At 43.5% G+C, this 21,664-nt stretch overlaps 1 protein-coding gene across 2 annotated transcripts in view; it reads right to left on the reverse strand.

The window, feature by feature from the left end:
* Nucleotides 1-21,664, reverse strand: part of ano1a (anoctamin 1, calcium activated chloride channel a) — a 44,105-nt gene that overhangs the window by 19,893 nt on the left and 2,548 nt on the right. For both annotated transcript variants that reach the window (XM_037450330.2, XM_037450322.2), the window contains exons 2-9: nt 17,457-17,596; nt 11,547-11,894; nt 8,932-9,030; nt 8,563-8,714; nt 5,330-5,384; nt 4,440-4,491; nt 2,847-2,902; nt 2,658-2,699 (exon numbers count right to left, since the gene is read on the reverse strand). In XM_037450330.2, coding sequence (XP_037306227.2) covers nt 2,658-2,699; nt 2,847-2,902; nt 4,440-4,491; nt 5,330-5,384; nt 8,563-8,714; nt 8,932-9,030; nt 11,547-11,894; nt 17,457-17,552 — 900 coding nt within the window. In that variant the 5' untranslated portion in view covers nt 17,553-17,596. The remainder of the gene's footprint in view (nt 1-2,657; nt 2,700-2,846; nt 2,903-4,439; nt 4,492-5,329; nt 5,385-8,562; nt 8,715-8,931; nt 9,031-11,546; nt 11,895-17,456; nt 17,597-21,664) is intronic.

A 21,664-nucleotide genomic window follows, 5' to 3' on the forward strand; every position in this document is an offset into this window, starting at 1 on the left:
ATTAAATTTAATATATTGTTGTATGCTTTTCCCGGAGCCAAATTTTCAGGTTAAATGTTGTTCAGCAAATGCTGCATAGAATATAATTGATTATAAAAGCATCCCCGTGCAGTAATATAATACTACAATGTCTCACATGTAGGATGTGACATTGAAACGCAACTTTTTCAAGTTTAACCTGCCAATTCTTTCAAAATGTAATGCTTTCATTTTTATGTTATTTGGATGAATAAGTCTTTATTTTGTGGTTTTTCGTTGTGACAAATAGAAACCTTTGGGGGTCTACCTGTGTGTGTGTGTGTGTGTGTGTGTGCACAATTATGAAAATACTTGTCAATTTATCCTTCGTTCCGTACCTCTCTCTGGCTCGACCTCTGGGAGATTCACAACTGCAAACTTGAATTTTAGCTATTTTAATAAAACTCAGGAAAGACTGACGTTCTCTGTGAATTCAAATTGTATATGAGGAGGCCAATTCCCCCCTCAATGTATGATGTTACATAGCAAATGTAAGACTGAACGAGCGCGTTCTTAGACGTCCCCCCCCTAAAAACCACACTGACAAACACCCTGAGCATGTGCGTTTCCAAACACAATTTATATGCAAATCACTGGTGTGTGATCCGGTCTTTACACCGATGATCATCATGGGCTCCGGTCCTACTGCTAGTAGGCAAAGAGCACATGAATCACTGTGAAAAGCTTTTCTCTTTTTTTTTTTTCTCTCCACACAGGATCGCACTCTAATCATAGGCAGAGCAGTGAGGCAACAAGAGGCAGATATTCAGAGGGTAGATTGAGCCTAAAGACAATGTGTCCATTTCTTAGCATGTACACATGGGATTGGGATGTTTTTGTATATATAAATAAATATATGTTTGTATGTTGATGCGGAGGCACTTCATAAGCACAGAGCTAAAGCTTTTGCTGTTGCTTGAGAACACGAGAGGGGGAATTATTAGGCGGTTGCCTTAGTGACACAGCCCACAGTGTAATTATGGAGAGCGTTAGCAGGGGAGGAGATGACTTCAGCCTCAATGTCAGCTCGTAGTTTCGCCTGTAGGAGGTAAAGGCTCAGGGATGCATGTGGCGTTGGCGTGGTAGTTTGTCACGCATCACAGGGTGTGATTCACCGAGTGGCCTGTTTCTGTCACTAGAGCAGCACTGGGTTCAAGAAGAAGACCGAAGGCTCTTGTGGGGGGGGCGTGGTTGCCGAGGGATTGGTTCAGACTGAGGTGCCGGGAAGTGGCCTCAGCTGTGGGGAAGTAACCAATTGTGTCTCTTCCTCCATAATAACACGGCAGTGAGTGAAGACGATGCCAGAGAGGAGACCGCCCGAGTTTCCTGGACGATACGTCGCTCTTAAAAACATGCCGCCGCAACCAACTGTGGGGCAGATTTATCTTCTTTCCTCCGGTAAAGGATGGTCCAGTGGTACCTATGCTAAAGGAGTGGGGAAGGGAAGCATTGACGCTCCTTCTCTTAGCATTTAGAGAATATGAACAGCTCTTGTCGTGGCGTTCACTTCACTCAGTTAGGAACCTCCCTAAGCAAATTTGAAGATTTAATTAATTCAAAGATGGAGACGGCTGAGCCGCCAGCGGGAGCTCACTAAGGAATAAAATTCACTGGAATAACTACCTAGCTCGTTCGTAGTTAATAATGAAAAGTCACTTTAATACCTTAACTTACAACCTGAGGTCGACAAACCTCTTTCTAAAGGCTGTGATGAGTTTATAAATACTTCATATTATGAACCGAAATGGATAAAAGTGAGCTCAAGTAGACAAGTTATGACCCTGAAATATCACTTTCTAAGTCCGTAACCTGAGAATAAATACACAAAGAAACTGAACTGGGTTGCTTTGCTCCTCTCTTTGGGGTGTGATTATAAACTAAGTTTACATTTTATGGAGCAGGAGGAAGCATCAAGCTGAAGAGATGCATCATGTGTGTTGTGACATTCAGCTACTGTAGCTTGCACATGTTCTGTAATATCTTAAGTTACAGTTAAAATAGCTTGTATCCTATCTAAGGAAAAATAAAAAGCCTTCAAATACAAGTTAATAAATGTGTTTGCTGTCGTGGTTTTGTCGAGTAGTGATTGATTCTCTCTGCCTTAAGTTTGCATTACTCTAAGCTGAAAGTACCTGGCTTAGCTTCATTCATCATGCTCCGGAGGTGAACGTGCATTTTATGATTCTTTGGGGGTTTTAAGGCTTTCACTGTCAAACCCAGCAGGTTGCTAGGCAACGGGAAGGGTGGAAGAAAAGCTGATGTCCAATAAATTAAGCCACAGCTACGGTTTGGTCCAACATACTTATGATGATAATAATAATAATAATAATAGCAGAGTTCTGACCTCATTTGAGAAACCTGCCAAGTCAGCTATCAAAACCCCTGAAGAGGATCAAACATCTCATTGGCTCAAACGCACCAATACGAGGACACCATAGCACTGCTCTGGTTGCTAGCCGTGTCTGCACGGTACGAGTAGATTTGAGCTGCTATAGTGGACGTAAAGGCAGTGCAGTATGGTTTCAGCTTGTGTTCTGTCCCGGTTTCCTTTTGGCCGACGATTGTTCGTTAATTAACGAGAAGTGTTGCCGTGTTGACATCTGACTCAATGTATTGACTGGTGGAATTGATCAACTTACCTTCCGGTCGTTGGCTTCTGCGTTCACACCCTCGATGTCTCCCTGAAACGATGAATACACTTTTTCTCATCATGCACATCATGACTAACTGCTTTTCACATTACAAGTCAGTGGATTAGCAGCAATCTATCAACCCTTACAGAGGCCAGCAGGGATGACGAGGCTTTCAAGTGAGACGGTGATACTCACATCATGCAGAGAATAAGCAGATGTGTAGACGCCGTTGGCCAGCAGACTGGTAATCCCTGTGATGAGGCACAGTCAACAGGGTTATAATCCACGAGGAGACGCATGCAGTTAAACTAAACACTAAAACTGAAAGTCATAGCCAGACATGACTGTTGTTCCATGTCCTCTTTGCAGAGCCAATGGATGACTTCTTGGTAAAGAACTACATATGTGGAGGATGTTTTCCAAGATGGACGAGGCTCCATCGCAGAGTTGTACACGGTTTGGTATATATTTAGAGGAAAGCAGGAAGCAAACCTTAAAGGGTCATTTTGGTATATTGGAACATTAAATTTGTGCCCAGCGTTCCTATTTGTGATAAGAGGGTGTGTGGTGAAAGTGTAGGAAAGGTCATCAAAGCAACATCCAAGAGTGGTGCCAAACAAAAGTCAATCGCAAGCAATCTTCTGTAATTGTTGAGAAATTGTTGCCGCTCAACAATTGATCCTCAGGCAGCGCATTAATTAAACCTCGATGTTGATTGTCTTTGGAAGCCTAGATCTTTTCTCTAGTGGGAACGACTGCGACGCTTTGAAGCAAATGTGACTTCATGTAAAGTAGACTGTGTGGACTTTCTCGACCTTTAAGGCCGTGATTCTCAACTGGTGGGTCGCGACCCACCCGTTTTTAATGGGTCGCGGGCCTCTGCATGGGAAAATCAAAATTAGAATAAAAATATATATATATATATATATATATATATATATATATATATATATATATATATATATATATATTTTATTCTAATTTTGATTTTCCCATGCAGAGGTTGAATCACGGTCTTAAAGGTCGAGAAAACAATAAATATATATATATAAATAAAACAAAAAAAATCCTCCTGTGATTTTATTTTGAAGGGACTTTTTTAATGCAGAGGAGTGTCGTTTTTTTTGCCGACTCGTCCATGTTTTCAGCAGCGTGTGGCAGGTTGGGTCAAACCATTCTGATATGGGGGAGACATTGGGTTTTTAGGATAATTAAACATCCTGAATATAAAATGAGAAGTTGAGAATGTTGCTCCATTTGGGTCGCGGCTTGTCATTAAGGGGTGATGGTGGCTCCCGGAGCCAGACCAGTTGAGAACCACTGCTTTAAAGATATGCCCTTTTTTTGTTTGTCTTTTATTTACCTTTCCATCATCAGAAAATAACCTATCAGAGGTTCTCCAAGTGACTTCACCCACACACACAACACTCCAGAGGCAGTTGACCTCAGGCAAGGCTGAACAATCTGACCAGTTGGCAATGTGTAAACGACAGAAGCACAGTTGGCTTTAACAAAATGGCAGCATCAACAGGTTCCTTTCTCTCGGGAGGATGAATCTGCACGTTGAGTCGGGAGTTTGGCCTCGCGAGTAAGAAGCGGGCAGTCGGCAGACTTTATATTCCAGCCATTCCGATGTCGATCCAAATCAGAGTTTACTAGACTAGTTGGTCAGAGAAGACAACTGCTCGCCCTCTCCTGAGGCGGTAATTACACTTTACTCCGATAAACACAGCACCTACATGAATTCAACATCGGCGCTCGTATTAGAGAGACAGGCAGAGATCTTACCCATGGAGTATTTGGCTCTAGTGCATCTAGTCCTCTTCAGTACCTCGTAGACCTGTCGATACAAGAAGGCAGTGATTATTTTACTTGTTTAATAGCACAGGTGATGTTGTTAAGAGGGGAAAAATCAGCATTCAGACTGGCGACCTTTGTAATGTTCGTGCTCGGGCAGGCTGAGCGTTTTATCGATTGGGGGGGGGGGGGCTTCGCTGGGAGCCAACGACGGCACCGATTGAGGATTCTATCCAGTAATGAGGAGCCAATCATATTAGCTAGTCATCAGTCAAGCCCTGCGAGGTGCTGTGTAGGTGGATGCGCGTGTGCCAACGGAGCAGCACACGGACGCAAATGAGCAGAATTTAGTGGTTTTTCATGGGATTCACAAAGAGGGTCTTAGTCAGGGGAGCGATTATCGGGGATAACAGGGTCCATGTTAGAGGAGGGGAATTTAACAACCATGAATAAAAGATGTCATACCTGGCCGTCATTGTGCTGAATTAAACACTGTTTGTAAAGGAGCCGATATCACGCCTGGGAGCTTGGTTTGTGGCCCGAGGCTTCGGACTACGGCACTCTACGGCTGGTGTGGAGAAGGGACATGCTATTCACCTATTTAGTGAAGTTAACTGGTATTACATAACCTACTCTGCATATTTATTTTCCTAAACTTTACTTTAGTTGCTAACACCTAGGAGTTTTGTTGACTAAACCAAGGAGGTTTCTTTGCCCAAGCTTTAAAATAAAGTGGTTTCCTGTGAACCCTGAAGTTTTATTTTGAAAAGGTCTGCACACTCACGGAAAGAGGAAAACGACACATGCAGATCTGACCAGAGGGTTACGTAGAGGCTCAAAGTTTGAAGTCTGCAGTGTCATCTATTACAACCAATACTTACAATTGAGTTCCTGGTCTTGCTGTCAAAGAACTTGTCCCGGTCAGAAAGATCAAATCTGGGGGGGGAAAGAACATGACAGGTGGTTTTAGTTTTTTGATAGTAACACATATAATTTAATAGTAGGGATGAGAAAGACAAATAGAGGAGAACCAAGATGAACAACACTCACTGTATAGGACAGATAAATGTGCTGACAAATGCTGAAGTGGCTTTTGCTGTACAGCTCACACACAATGAGCTTAGTAAGTCAATGCAAAAAAGGGCATTTCCAAATACTAAAATAACCAAGAAGTGACAATTATGTAGGTTGACACAAGTACAATAAGTGCAATGTCAAATCAAAGAGATGCAAGAAAGGTCTACCAATGATCCACCAGTCCATCCTGTGTCCTGCTAATCATGTTCCAAACAGTTCCTTTGCATCACTGCACGTGCTTTATCTACATCAATGACTTTGGTTTCCTTAATCCAGCTTCAGTAGTTCCCCCCCTGAAATGAGCTTCTTGTAAACCACATTCCCGTATGAGATCAATTACCTCCGTGCATGCGCTCACTTCCCCAGGACTGTTTTGAGGGTCACGCCCCCCCATTATCTATTCCGTTATCGCCTCTGTGCTTCGCCCTGTTCTGGAAGCAGCCGCAAAAAAACTATACATCTTTAGAAATTGTGGCGTGCCTGCTGGCAGGAGGAGTGAAGGCAACAACCGCAGTGATAACAGGCTATGGAATATGAAATGTATTATTATAATAAATCTTTTTTCTTTCAATTGTCTTAAAGAAAGCTAATTCTGAGCCTGTACAATGCTAACCCTAAGCCAAAAACAACATTATTTTTAAACTCTACCACCTGACCAATACAATTTTGAATGACACCAAGTAGGAATATATGTATAATGTCACCTCACACTTAACGTCGAATCGTATAATTCTGAAACTATACATGAAAGAACATCATATTAATTGGTACGGGAACCCCTGATTAGATCTATGATGCTCTGATCAGTGTTCCGATCCAAACGGAGTTAAACGATCGGGCGCACCACTGATATTACTGCAATTTTATGTTATGGCTAATTGCATGTAATAGTATGTGAAACGTCTGTGTCGTCAGCCATTGGACTGTTTCATGGGAAGAAGGTGTAAAATTAAGCAAACATTTTCCTGCTAAATGAAATCTTTAATGTCTCTGAACGTAACCTGTTGTTGTCGTCCAATTTCTTTTCTTGCTTAGCCTCCTAGTTCTGCGCCGTCATTACATATGGACGGAATTCTTCCAAGTGTGTGCGCATCTCATCCAAACACTAGGTGGGCCGCTGCTGTCACTTTCTACCTGTGTGGCTGGTGCTGCTCGTTGGCACACAACAAGCAGAGACCTTTTCAGTGTTTCCCACTTTGCCTCCAATGTAAGACCGGTCTAAATATAGTAGCAGCATGTGGAAGAAAGACAGGTTTTAAATGGATGGGGTTTAACATTTGAAAGCCACCCTACACTGTATAATCTTTGACTAGGCTTAATCTCATGGAGGAAGCCTGCATTGTTATCAGAACCGAAGTGATGGAGAAGATGTGGAGGGAGATCTCCTACTAGCTGTTAGTCAGAGATGTAAATATAGCTGCCCACTGCCCACTCTCTCCTCCATATGTCCCAGCAGGCTGACATTTATGCTAAGGCATTCTTCTTCTCTGATCACTGCCTTTGGAAGTGTGTTGGGACTCGACAGGAAGTCACGATGTCCGTTTGTAGTTAATCTAGTCCGTTTTTTTTGGTATTCTCCAACAGAGTGTTGGAAATGTAGAGGTCTTGTGATTTCCTCGAGGAAGAGAAAGCGAATGTCTCACTTCAGCCTTCCTGTCAGGCTGTTAAAATACTTTTTTTGGGGGGGGGGGAGGGGTTACATTTACACCTTGGAAAAATGGAAAAACACTTCATTACACTCCAAAATGTGAAAGCTCTCTGCAAAATAGTCTTTCAATCAGACGAAAATGAATGCCATCCAACGGCCGGAAAGGATTTTTCACCATGATCTCGGTATCTCACCAACCCTGAAATATCAGACTGAACTGTGAGATAATCATGGTAGTTCATGGGATTTTCTTTCTTGGATGTTCAGAATTGGAGTCACCTATTCTGCCTCTCCCCTGATATTACACCACATTTATGATAACGTGCCAACGCCATTTCTCTACTAACCTGGATGAAATTGGAGAATCTAGACATTTGTGTACTGCCTGTTTAACCACACGGAGGTTCCTATCTTCGATATCAACATGTTAAGGCTGAACACATGTGATTAGTCACATGGGAGGGCGGAACAAGCTGTGAACGCGGAGCTGTTGCTGCGAGCCAACACCTGCTTGTCAGACATAAATTAGCATTGATGGCAAAATGCTTTTTGGGGCATAATGGGAAATTCTTCCACTCTTCTCCTTTTAGCTCAGTTTTGCTCTCCAGCAGCTCTCTTTAGCTGCTAAATGATCCGCTTTGTTCACCTGCTAGCGTCTGTCCAACACGCTCCTCACACGACAAACACAACGCCCTCCATCATTGGCCCTCTGGAAGGAGCTCACGCATCTGGAGGGATCTTGGTGTCAAAAGGAGCACGCTGAGGTGGTTCGGGCATCTAACTGGAGGTTTTTGAGGGCACCAACTGGTAAGAGACCCCGTGGGAAGACACCCAGGACACACTGGAGGGATTACGTCTCCCAGCTGCCCCAGGAACCTCTTTTGGAAGATGTGGCAGGTGAGGGTCAACCGGCTGGGAACGCTGCCACGGCAACCCAACTCCAGACAAATGGACGGATCAACATTATTGGACGGTCAATTCTATGAAGAGCGGCAAAGACGGCGTAGATGAAGACAAACTACTTTGGAAGTCCATTTTTAAAACTGAGAACATGGAGGTTTATTTTGAAAAAACACTGTCCGTGACACTTAAAGATGAGGGCAGTAAGTTACTTAGGCTGGCATAGTTTAACTAATCCTCATAAAGCGGTTTGTACAATAAGTCACATTTTTCACAAAACATCTGTCTGCCCAGGGAACTTTAGGCTACCCAATGACCTAGCTACGTCCAGGAAACGCTCTTAATAGCCAACGCCACACAAGCTACGGGACAAATAGACCAACGTCGACCTCTCCTTTTCCAGCGGCGACATATCGGACCATCTACTGTCTGCGAAGCCAAAAGTCTACCAATCTACACATCTGGGAAATATTGGTCAGTTCCACTCACAGATGCTGTTTCTCCCTAGAGAACGGGTGAGACAGCGACTTGACGCTTTGTGGCCGGTTGGGGTCCACTTTCGGGTGCAGAGGAGCTGTGACTTTGTGAATGAACAGTCGGATCTTCTCCACCACGTTACTGCCTTGCTTCACCTCGTAAACCTGCAGAGGAGGCAGAAGAGTGTCGTGAGGTTTTCCGAAGGTTACGGGATTGTGTCCATAATCTGGTTCCATCAGCTGTTGTTGTGATGCGACGTGAATGCAAATCACAGATTAACGTGAAACTTTGAACATCACACTCAGCAGTGCAGCCGTTTCAGTCAGGCTCAGGACATGAATGCGTTGAGACCAATGCAGCGTCGGTTGATTGGAGGAGTACCTTCTTCGTCGGCATCTTGAGCTTCATGAACTCGGCCTCTCGACACAGAACGTTCCAGGGAGCATGGACCTTCAGGAAGCCGATTCCTGGGATCTTACCCTGGAAGGCAACAAAGTTTTGGACATTGGAGCGATTTCTGCTTTTTTAAACAGGTATAAAGCACAACTGATAATAGATTTGAACGTGGCAGAGCCCCAAGTGGCTCTTCTGTCGGATTCAGAGCTCTGCTGTCTGGTAGAGTCCGGGTTCCTGTGCGCAAACGCCACTGCATCTGCTGCTAAAATGCTTCTTCTATCATTGCATATGGGATCTTTTTCTCTCTGCAGCTACTGTTATGTAAAACCACTCGTCTACTGCCAGACTCACTTCACACCCTCCAGCTCGGCACACTGACCTGTCTGGATACAGAACCAGTTCGAACTGGCTGCGCACATCACGGAGCTTGGTGCGGTTTTATTTCCGTCTGCTGACACTAAGTATGGACTGATTAAGTAAAACTTTTGTTTAACAAGGTTACTGCACCTGGAATCATGCAGAAACAATTAATATCTTCGAGTAATTGATCTCCGGTTGTTGCTCTCGATTTAAGTCGGAAGGATCAGCGTTGAATGAAATGAAAATGCTGATGCTGATGATGCTTTTCTAAATTAAATGGCGTAACTGTGGAAACCTAATGACCAAATGGAGCTCTGGTTAAATGACTGCATTGTAATGGTTTCAAATAATACGTGTATCCTCAGCTCACTGTTGAAGAAGTTGCATTAACACCAAGTACTGTAACTTCAATTACGCTTCATCAGATGGAAATTCGGGAAGTGTAATTTTGCGTTAGTGGTATGAAGACAAAAGTGAGTGGGATTACCTACCCATCTGTCTTGCACTTGAATATTATATTCATTTTGTGCAGAACGACCAATATTATTACTTTTCTCTTTCTCTGATTTGTCCAGGTTAATATAGAGCGCTGCATAGTCCTCACACCAGGCATTGAGGTCCTGTTCCCTTGTTGTGGAAATCAATGGATTTCTCGAAGAATATTTCGGAAGGATGCCTGAAATAAGATCTATGGTTAACGCAAGTTTGAAAAATGTAAACGTGATCCCCGTCCCTGTGCCAGACCCTAGTGCACCCGGTGTAGCTTGTCAGTGGTCTAGGATTTATTTTTCTCTGGTGGCTGCTTTCGCCTTTTAAAAATCAAACAAAGCTGCCAGTGGAAAGTGGAATAAATCCATAATCCATCACTGCATTGTGTATCATCTAACTACTTAAAAGTCTGTCAATTGAACACTCGGGCCTCCGTATTCAAGTGCCTCAAACTTTAAAGTAATTTAGTGACAAAACAGGCATTGCTGAAAGCCTCTTTTTGGACACATTCAGAATCAAACTGCATTATGTCACAGAGCTGCTCATGCACTTTTTGAATGGATGATTCACTGCATGAAGAGTCAATTTAGCTCCATTTGTCTTTTCTACAGAGGACTGACTACAAAATGACTAAGGAAAAACAGAAGTATTGTGTGGTCATGCAGCAAATACACAGCAGTGACACACAGTGCTCCCTCTACCAAACATCAGTCAACTCAATGCCCCGCGTCAGATCAGATGACAAGTGTGTCAACACATTCAACTTTGATCAATCAGCCTTTAAAAATGAACATTGTATGCGTTGTTCACCATAAGTAAGCATCCATTCATGATGTCATTTAACAGATAAACTACACGGCCTGAATTGTGTTTTCCATTGGCACCGTTCAGAAGACACCAAAGCACTGTTCTCTCAATCAGATCTTAAGTAACTACAACGTCTGAAGTTGTTAGTAGATACTAAAAAATGAATTAATATAAAAGATATACAATTGAATTTCAAGCTTTTCTAATTTACCTTTTTTCGAAATAACAGGTGTTTTCCCAACAAATACAAATAAGTAAGGAGAATATAAATGAATATAATACTGGAGCGAATCATAAATATAACAGACTTTGACGTTAATGAAAGTTAGATATAGTAATTTAAATGAGCTGCACTGTGTTACCCTGTGAAACATTGTCATGCAGTCCTACAAACGCGCACACACACAACAAGGGTCATGTAATGCACCTTCTGTTACGGACTGCACAGCGTCACACACTCCTGCCCTCAAGCTATTCTCACAAACAGCCAAATCCCAACTCACTAAAGTGGAATGTTGACTCAGTACACACACACACCGATCCCAAATGGCCCTGAAGCATGGGCTTAGACACACCTCTTCTGTAGGGCCACACAATGAGAAAATCAAAGGTCAGAGAATCAAAACTCTAAGATACCGAGAGGAATCCAAATCAAATTCAAATCTCTCCCTCATACATGTTCCCAGGGGGTCGAGTCCCGTCACCTTCAGGTTGTGCACCATCAGTGATATGATCTTACACCTGCTTTCACCAAGCCATGTCATCTATCAGCGTGAATGCCTCAAAAACATGACATGAAGAATAATTTGCTCTTAGCTATGTCAGGCTCCCGCCGTTGTGATTGGAAGCTGCGTGGACACTGAGGGACTGGGCGGTTTGGCTGGTGCAGGGTCAACAGCTAAAGGGGACCACTGCCAAGTGACCACTCCACTTTCAGCCCTCACCCCTTCGTCTTTTTCCAGCTCCAGCCCCGTCTCCAGGAGGTTTTCCTCGAACTCGTCGCGCCTAAAGCGCTTGTCGTCCTCGTTGTAGTCCGCCCGCTGCTCCTGGGCGGCGATCTCGGGGTCCTCCTTCGGCTGCAGCGGCGCGCGGCTGCTCCTCATGCTCAGGCTGCGCCGCAGCCGGCGGAAGAAGCCGTCCTCGCCGAACCTGGAGGGCTGGCGCCGGATGCTGCCGGGCTTCTGGATGTGGTAGGCCAGCACGTAGTCCACCCGCCGCCGGCCATCCGTAAAGTAGGGGCCGAGCCGGGAATACAGAGGGGAGCCCTCATCCGCGTAGAGATTTTTCATGGGCTAAAAGCGAGACAGAATGCAATAGATTATGTATAGTGACATGTGTTCTTAAATACATACATGGTCAACACTCTCCAGTGGTGTATGATAGTGATTTGATGGGTCAGTCTCAAGCACATGGGGACTTTTCAGTCACATGCAATCATCAACATTTGAGCAGTAACCTACTAGGGCATTCACATGGAAGCATACATTCCAAAATGGTTTAAGGTAGGAAAACCTGAGGTGGACAGAATCGAGTAGTAATAATATCTACTATTACTCGTAAAACCAAGTAACGTGAAAGCGTCACAAAAATGTTAGAAAGAAAAGATGATATGTAAAAAATGCATTTCCCCAGCTCTAATCCTGTGTCCCTCGGCTCAAGTGATGGTCGAAGTGGCTGCAGACCATTTCCCGCTCAAATGCATCCGTCAGTCCCCAAAATCCCCAAATTCCACATCCAAGTACCAAGATGCTTTCCTGGCCACAGAGTGTATTCACATGATGAGGAGATCTGTGCCTGGAGAATTTAAAAAGGGAACATCTAAGTAAATGAACATTAGCTCAGAGTGTTCCATTGATATAATAAAAGAATTAGCCGCCAAAGTTGACATTTTTTATTTAAATCATTACCGTCCTGAAACGTTGACGTAGAGGTGCTTTCTGTTGGAAAATTGGGATCAGTTTCAAAGGAGGAGGAAGGTCAAGGAATTCCATGCCCTAATAAATGCATTCAATTAGGTCCGTTTTATGTACACTACATTTGTTTTGATTTTTAGGTGGCTGCTTTGATGAATGTGAGATGATGGAGGTTATTTAAGACTAAAAATAATCATTGGCGTGAAATACGGAAATTTGATGTCATTGGAGCACAACCTTTTATTTTCCAGTTTCATTTTCTAATGTATTTTACGGCGTTTCAAAAAATAAATAACAAATAAAACCATCCGTCTGACCTTGTCCAGTCTTATTCTTCTCGTTAAAGCGGAGTCCTGTCACTGGGTGAACTGAACTCCAGGCTATTGTGTGTAACCCTGAGTGTGTGTGTGTGTGTGTGTGTGTGTGTGTGTGTGTGTGTGTATGCTTCGGTTAACACAAAGATCCTCCACAGCTTCCACTGACCTGCGGCAAGTTAACACACTGTACAACTACCGGTCTGTTCATCACACTGTATAAACAGATACATGTTTTGATTACGTTACATGACAATTATGCTTTATGGGGAATTAAGTTACTATAAAATCAGAACGCCACAGGGAAAAAACAACTGTGGCCTTGTATAATCACATTATCCTCAAAAGGAAGTATGTGCTACAAATAGTCTGGTGTATGATGCTGTGTCAAAACAAGATTAAACTAGTTATACCCATGCTAGCAGCTCCAATGAAGTGACCCAAACAGGAAGAAGGTGTGCTTTACGGTTTGTATCTAAATAGAGTCTTGAAGGTCATATTGCAGGTTGACTGCCATGACGTATTGTGTTTATTAATTTTTAAATGAATGAATGAATGAATGATCATAGTTGGATTGAGCAGTGAGGTAGAGACACCGCATACAGCTCCGGTAGCAGCAGCGACGCGTCAATCACATTAAGCCCGAAAGAAAAGCACACCATGCTCCATGTTCTGCTTGATTCTGAATGGACCGCAACTTAGCAAATGAACATCATGCTGTGCTGAAGACCGGAAACCAGAGATTGACCACAAGAATAAAGTGACTTCCATACAGTTTGGCTTCTTGTTGCAGTCAGAGGGGTCACCCCCATTAGTTTCTAGAGAGAATGCAGGTCTTCATTTCTCAGAACTGGAGGTTGCCGTCTTACAAGGACCAGAAGACCGCATGCAAAACGCTTTAATAGTTCATTAGGTTTTCCCCTCAGCCGCTGTGTTCTCTAGTTCGATTATCTAGAAGTCACACATGATTGTAGATACGAGTTGGGAGCCTCGCATTAAATAGCAGACAAAGTTAGCGACTTGCCAGTGAACATAGCTCAAGAGCCAGTTGTAGACGGGACCAGGTGTACAACTTGGCTTGTATGCAGCAACGTTGAGAGAGAGACCAGAATAACGGAGTCTGACTACATCACGTGCTGTGTGGGAAATTTGTGTAAGCCCTAAAAGCAGCCGCCATCCAACACGGATGTTTACATGGTGATAGAGGGACAATCGCACAACGATGTATGTTGAAGATAAGATAAAAGAGCCATAAACTAATATTGACATGGCAGGAGATGAATGAACAGAACACTGTGTTTTCATGAGTGTCTGTCATTGTATGATGAGGGTCTTGTGCGTGTGAATGTGTATAAACAGCCCCATGCACACACACACACACACACACACACACACACACAGCCCTCGCTCGACAGGAAGTAGTCATAGCTGCAAAGGCCGGAGGTCACTCCTCAGAGGGCACTTGAGGATGTGGTGGTGTATGCATCATTCGCCAGTAGGAACTTCTTTCTCACTAAGCCACCGGGAAATGAGGTTCTCCTCTCCTGTGGGCTTCCACATGCACACAACCACCCACGCAAACACACACACACACACACACACACACATCTGAGCCATAATAAGCTCAGGGCAGAGACAACCCAGCAGTTTTCAAGTCAATATGTGTTTTTGATAGCAGCAGCCAGCTGCATGTAGCTGGAACAGTCCGTTTTCTTTTGCATTTCGAAGGCTTCCAATCTAAATTGTACCTTCAGCAACGTGTAAAGGCCACAGGGTCGTAATAAATCTGGCATTTATCTCCAGAGTCCTGAGAGATAAGACATTAGAGTTTTACTTCTTTTGTCCTTACTCACCACAGTAAACACAAACATGTCTAAAATGGAACATCTGATTGTTTGCCCACAAGTACGCCTCATGTTGCCAAGCAGAAGCACATTTGGCACCAAAACGTCCTCTGAGCCCTGACAACATGTGTCTTTTGCGCCATTGGCCGCATGCATTAATCAATTATGCATATGTTGTCTTAAGCCCATTTCACATGCCCTGAAATTGGCCATGGCTGCTTTCCTGCCGAATTTATGATTTACTTGGTCCTAATCATGAAACTGCTCCTAAAGTCAAGACGGGGAGAAAACAGTCTTCCCCCCCAAGTCCATTGGTTGGTGTAGCCGCCTGATTAGAGCTGCTGAGCTTGAAGGATATCCTTCAGCTCAAGTGGCACTTCAAGCGCTGCGCTCTCTACAGCCACTTCACTGCGATTACGCTCACCATTCTGTTGCATTCATTTGACATGTAAAATCACTTCCTGCTCCTCTGAAACTGGGTGAGTCTATGAGAAAATGTAAATGTTCAAGAATATGCTACAGCTCGGAGCCCCGCTGGGTTATTATACGGAGCAGAAGACTGTAAATACATAGAGGTAGTACAATAACCTATTTCGGGGACCCAATAGATCGCCAGTAGACAGTGCCAGTGACAGTACATCGCCTGCCATTACCCACGAAAAATCACGCCACGCAGGCGTGGACGACCGCGGGAGCTAACGGAAAACTAATGCTAATGCTAATTGGTGATCCGTGCTTACTAATGGACGCTGTTGTCCCATTTTAGACCATAAAATAGGTTAAATATCCATGATTCATGTTGATGATGAGCATATTACACATGCATGTATTACATATTAGATGATCATGATGATGCAATGCATGCCATATTATGTTCACTTGAAGAAGCTTTCGGTCAAAGGTGTAATCATTGATATTGACATTGTGATATTGATGAGGTAAGGTCTGATTAGGTGAGTGAGGCCTTCCTGATTTTGTCCCCAGGTGGAGCTAGAGAGGTAGGTAATGGGCAGCCAATCCCATCAGGCTGTAAAACAATGAACACACCCCGCGAGATGTGAAAAACTGCACCGGAGGAGAGACATTTAGACGCTCTAAACAGCCTTTAAAAGTCAAAGTTAGTAAATACGGTCTACCTCTTTGCAATTTAATCCCAGTGTAAATACACCTGTTCTGTGAAGGCCTAAGAGTTTGTTAGAGAGCATTACTGAACAAAGAGCATCACAAAGACCAAGGAGATCACCAATTAGCTCAGACAAGGAGAAAATGAATCAGAGAAGCTACCAAGAGGCCCATGGGGACTCTGGAGGAGCTGCAAAGATCCACAGCTGAGGTGGTAGAATCTGCCCACAGGACTACTATTCGCCGTGTACTTCACAGATTTGGCTTTAATGGTGTTAAAAGTGAACCATAAGAAATCCCGTTTGGATTTTGCCACAAGTGAGAGACACCGCAAACATGTGGTCAGATGAGAACACAATGGAAAACGATGCAAAACGCTATGTAAAGATGGATGGAGCCAAATACAGGACAATCCTTAAAGAAAACATGATGCAGTGTGCACAAGACTTGAGACTTGGGCAGAAGTTCATCTTCCAGCAGGACAATGACCCAATGCCGTTTGGGCACCCCTGGTTTGGATCCAAGCATGTTAATGTTTTAAATGGCCCAGTCAAAGCCGAGAACTCGATCCAATCAATGGCAAGATCTGAAAATTTGTTGAAAGTTTCTTGCCAAGAAGAATGGACAAACATGTCCATCTCTAGATGGGCAAAGCTGGTGGAGACAACCCAAAAGAGTTGCAGCTGTAATTACAGCAAAAGGGGGGGGGGGGTTCTAGCAAGTAGTGATTCAGGGGGGTAAATTCATAAGCATCCAGCAGACTTTTTTGTTTTCATTATTGTTTATTATTTTTTTTCATTAAGGTTGTGATATTCAAATGGCAAAATTCCTATTTGAATTCTAGTTTGTAAAAAGGGGGAAAAAGTTCAAGGGGGGGGGGGGGGCGAATACTGTACCTGAGCATAGAGAGAGAATCGTACATTTGCCTACCTGTATGTGCTACGACCTTCTATTAGCCTTCATAACCCATTCAAGCTCTCCCTTTAAGACTCAACAACACTGAGGCCATTTACTTGAAGGCACAGTCGCAATGAATGCTTTAAGATTTCATTCAGTTTTTATAGTGTACACTGATTGTACACACAGTAAATGTGCTGATGCAACATTTTCACACAACACTGTGGCTCAACAAAATCTTAATGAATACTTTCCCCTCCTGGACACTATAATTAATGTGTGCATTAATGGCATCACTCGGATCCAAGCAACCGTTACATCCTGGGAAATCACTTATTTTCTAAGCTACCTAAACTGGAGCCACATATTACTGTAGAAAACCTTTTTTGGGGCTGCTAAAACTACACACTGTACGCAGTAATATGTAATATTTATGAAGTGATAATACAATTTTATGAACTGCAGCTTTTGACCATAGATGGTTGGAATACTGGCAAAGCCAGAGTTTAAGCACCGGGTTCTTTTTAATTTAGAGATTTTTCACAACATTTATATAACTGGTCTCTGGTAGAACCCCCTAGATGGGTTTCTTTTAGTACCCTCAGAAAGTGGAAAGGTTCCGAATAGAACCAGCATAGAAGAGTTCTGGGTGAAACCATTAAACCACAGATGGAAGTTGTGTAGAACCTTTCGCATACAGTTCAAAATATTTCCCGTTTGGACCCCGCCAATCATGATAATAACAAAATAATGTAGTGTCTTACTATGGACTCGTTGCTCATGGCATCGGTGTTCATAAAGTCCACATCCATATTCTTCTCCTCGCCAGCGACTGGCAGGTAGTTGTCGTTCCTCCTCATCTCCTCTGGGCTAACAGAGCGTCGACAAGCCAGGGTGGGAGAATCTGGGGAGGGAGGAAGAGAGGAATGTCACATCAGAAACTCGAGTTATTGTCTCAAAGATCATGCAGCGTGTGCTGATTTTAATGCCTGTTTTTGTTGGGCTGCCGTAATATGAAATGAAACACCAAAACAGTTGAGATATGGCATATATTTAAAACTAAAAGACGCCGTTTTAAGGGTGTTAACCGACGCTGAGGAGCAGGGATCCCCTCACCCCGTGGTCCTCTTTGCCCTTCCATGGGCAGCGCTGCACATAAGATAAATAAATTAAAAATGATCAAATCTTGTCATTTTAGTCTAAAGTTATATCGAACCATAGCAGGGCCTCCACATATCTTGCATAAACTGCCCATGTCGGAATCATTTAAAACCTTTGAGAAAAATACTTTATATTGGGTCATCAGTTTTGTTTCCACCTAAACAACATTTCATCCCGTTGCAGCTCAGTGCCCTGCCGGACATGATGTCAGGTCAGGAAACATCATCACGGCACACTGCTGGATGAACGGAAGAAACGCTCCAGATAAATTGCGGGAGGCCGTCACCGCTCTTCACACTTCAAAAGCGGTCACTATGGATACCGATGGACGCCTCGCTCGATCAATAGTCATGCTCCATTACGTGCTGCTCCTGTGTATTAAATGACAAATGACCGTGGGCCTTTTGTGCACCGATCCAGCCGTCACATGGTTGATCTGATGTCATTACTGTACAATTGTACAGAGTATGGTCTCAGAAAAGGTTGATTGGTTTTTAGTTAGTATTACCCCGAGGGAGCACAGATCGCATTTAACAAGAAGCTGTAATGCAGCCGTTACAAAATAAAGTCACAGATGCAATAATAAGCACACAATGGAGTTCATAATTGGAGTCTGCCTTTACCTGCTCCCTTAGCGGGCCACAGTCTCATGATCAAATTTACAAAACTCTCTGTATCGATATCGTTAATTAACAAAAAGGAACCGTCATTGAAGAAAAAGTTCTGGTTTGTAACAGATTATAACGGGAGATGCTGCAAGACATAACTCTGAGTGCATTACCTGTTGAAAGAGGGAAATTGTTTTCAATTCGATAACATTCACCTAAATGATCGCGTCCTTGAGCACAGCGTCTGGCAAACACGGCGTTAGTTGTTACTTTAAATGTTCGCCCCCGTCTGTTTAAAAGAGATCAAATTTCAGCAAACATGCATGGTTGCATCTACACATTACTTTGGGTATCTGGCATGTCAACTGACCCCAAAACTAAAAAAAAATCATCATGGTTCTGACAGGAAGAGTTGTGCGTCAGAAACATCATGCTAGAGTGACTGATGATTAGCATCCAGCTATGAAATGAGAGTCTCTCTTAAATGGCCTGGGCAGCATTCATCATAGCTGTTGAGACCACATATCTATAATGCAAATGTTCAACGTGGTGAATTGTCTTTTGGAAGCAGATCAGCGTATTGGAAGTGCTTTAAAAGGCCCGATAGCTGAAGCTACCACAGTGCTTCACTGCATACATGGGAAGATGTTTAAGAAAGCTGCCGCCTTCGGATGCGTGATTGACCTTCTGGAGTCAGTCTTTTAACAGTGAGTGTACAGTATGCATGGAAAATCCAGAGCCAATGCACAGACATCTGTGTGTGTGGGATCAAATTACATAATCACTCTTTTATAGGTATCCAGGAATAAAGAGAAGCTAAGCAGGTATATTAAAAGGGGGGGGGGGTGCCTTCATTCGTGCCTTGTCTGTGTGATGGAGACCTACAATCTCAACCTTTGAAAAGACCTGCTACAGAGTATAGTGAAGCCAGCCTGGCTAAATTTGGGCAGTTATTAGGATCTTCCAGGATCATAAAAACCATTTCACTGACTACTACCACGTTGCCGTAGGAAAACAGGGAGTCAGAATCCAGGAAACAGATTTTTCCCCCCCAGGCTTTAGAGTCCTCGTCACCCTGCTGCCTCCAAGCTCGACCTATCAAGCACAGCTCGAAAGAAATGAGGCTTTTAAATCCATCCTTCATCTGGTCACCTTAGTTGCTTATTCTTCAGGCTTTTACTTGTAAGCTTTCATCCCCCCGGTGATCAGTCTCAATCTCAGTGGATCCATTAGGTCCAGAACTTAAGTCTGTGTTTGTCCTGCTAACAGGAATTCTGTTTATAGTTTCAGTAAGATTACACACTGCATCTCTTAAGCCAGCATTTTGTTTGTAGTCCCACAAGCACATGAGTGTCCAGGGGTTGAGCCCATCTCGCTCTCTTTTCACTCCTCTGTGGAGCATCATCTGCCTTGGGACATCCTTCTCCCTTTCCCCGTCAGGGTTTCATTCCAGATGTTGTTATCTGGAGCTTTTTCCTTCAGGACATTCAACCTCTCCCATTCGGTAATGCCGACTTGAGTGCATCTCACATGTTTACAATCTATCCTCTTCTTTTTAGAAAGTTCCCTGCTGCTTTCACATCAAAAGCAAAGAGAGTTATTTGCGTGAATAGATCCTATGCAAAAGTCAAGGCCCAGACGCGCCTGGTCGCGAATGAGGCAAATTTTAAACGGGCGGCGGGTTTGACGCGAAAAAGCAAAGCAAGTAAAATCGCCCAAAGTTGAAATATTTTATAAGCTAAGAAGCCACGCCCCTCTCAGGCGTGAATAAAGTGAAAAAATTGGGATGCAAAATAACTAAAACTAGTCAGCAGAGTAAAGTGTTGCAAAAATTCACTTTGCTTTTGGTGTGAACGCAGCATTAAGAGGGGGTGCCACTCTGTACAGATAGAAAACCATCCTGAGGGCAACTTGTGATATTGGTCTTTAGAAATAGAATTTGCTTGACTGGTCTTTTGACTCATTGATGGGAGAGCTCCAGTGAATTGCTTTTTCCTGCTTTCACTGTGAGGCAACTTTCTATGCTTCTGTCATTAGGATTGTCTCTCCAGTCCCTCTCAAACAATATTCCTGCTTCATTAATCACAGAACATTATGCTGCAGCTGCTGCTCCATTTCCGCAGTTATCTGTTCACAGTCCAATCCGTTGTCTGTGGAAGAACACCTAAAATCAAAGTGATGTGTTGGTAAGTGATGTAAATCAAACGTTGTGCATTGGAAACTCAAGTATTTGATACACTGCCGACTCTGCAGGTTTTCCCACATACAAAGCATGTAGGAGTCGGTCATTTGCATCGTATGTACTCTTCAACGGTGAGTGACTGAATCCAAACCAAGAATCCAGAAAATCCCATTGTATGATTAATAAAATTATATTGCATGACATAAGTATTTGATACATTAGTAGGTATCAAACTTAATATTTGGTACAGAAACCTTTGTTTGCCATTACAGACATCATACGTTTCCTGTAGTTCTTGACCATGTTGGCACACACTGCAGCAGGGATTTTGGCCCACTCCTCCATACAGACCTTCTACAGATCCTTCAGGTTTTGAGGCTGTCGCTGGGCAACACTGACTTTCAGCTCCTTCTAAAGATTTCCTGTTGGGTTCAGGTCTGAAGACTGGCTCGGCCACTCCAGGACCTTGAGATGCTTCTTACGGAGCCACTCCTTAGATTCTGTTGGAATCTGTCTGGAGCTAAAAACAAACTAAGGTCTGTGAGAGTCGGAATGCTGACTGGTTAGTAGGTGATCAAAATCCGAGCTACATTGAACGCACCAGGAGACCACTCCCAAGGGGCGTAGTCACCACTCCCAAGGGGCGTGGTCCTCGACTTTCACACCTTTATCGGTATAAATACTCTTAGGCAGGTCTAGGAATGGTCATAGTCCTGTCCTAACTCTGAAATCTTTGTGGTGGTGAACCTAATGACTACCCTCCCTTAGGAGCAAAGGCCAAAGTAGCATTGTGCCATTACACTGGTGCCAAACCACTTTGGCATAAAGGCTGGGGGGGGGGGGGTATGCATCGCAATAGAAAGCCATGAGATACGCAAATGCAAAATACTAAACTGGTTTCTTCACGGCAACTATGTTTGTTGGTATTATTTTTGTTGTTGCTGACTGGTCATGTGCGCAGGAACCAAACGGACTAGATGTTATCTTTATTTTTCACCTACATCCACCTTCCTGCACTGCA

This window comes from Pungitius pungitius, chromosome 4 (genome assembly GCF_949316345.1).
Source record: "Pungitius pungitius chromosome 4, fPunPun2.1, whole genome shotgun sequence".
In the NCBI taxonomy this organism is placed as follows: domain Eukaryota; kingdom Metazoa; phylum Chordata; class Actinopteri; order Perciformes; family Gasterosteidae; genus Pungitius; species Pungitius pungitius.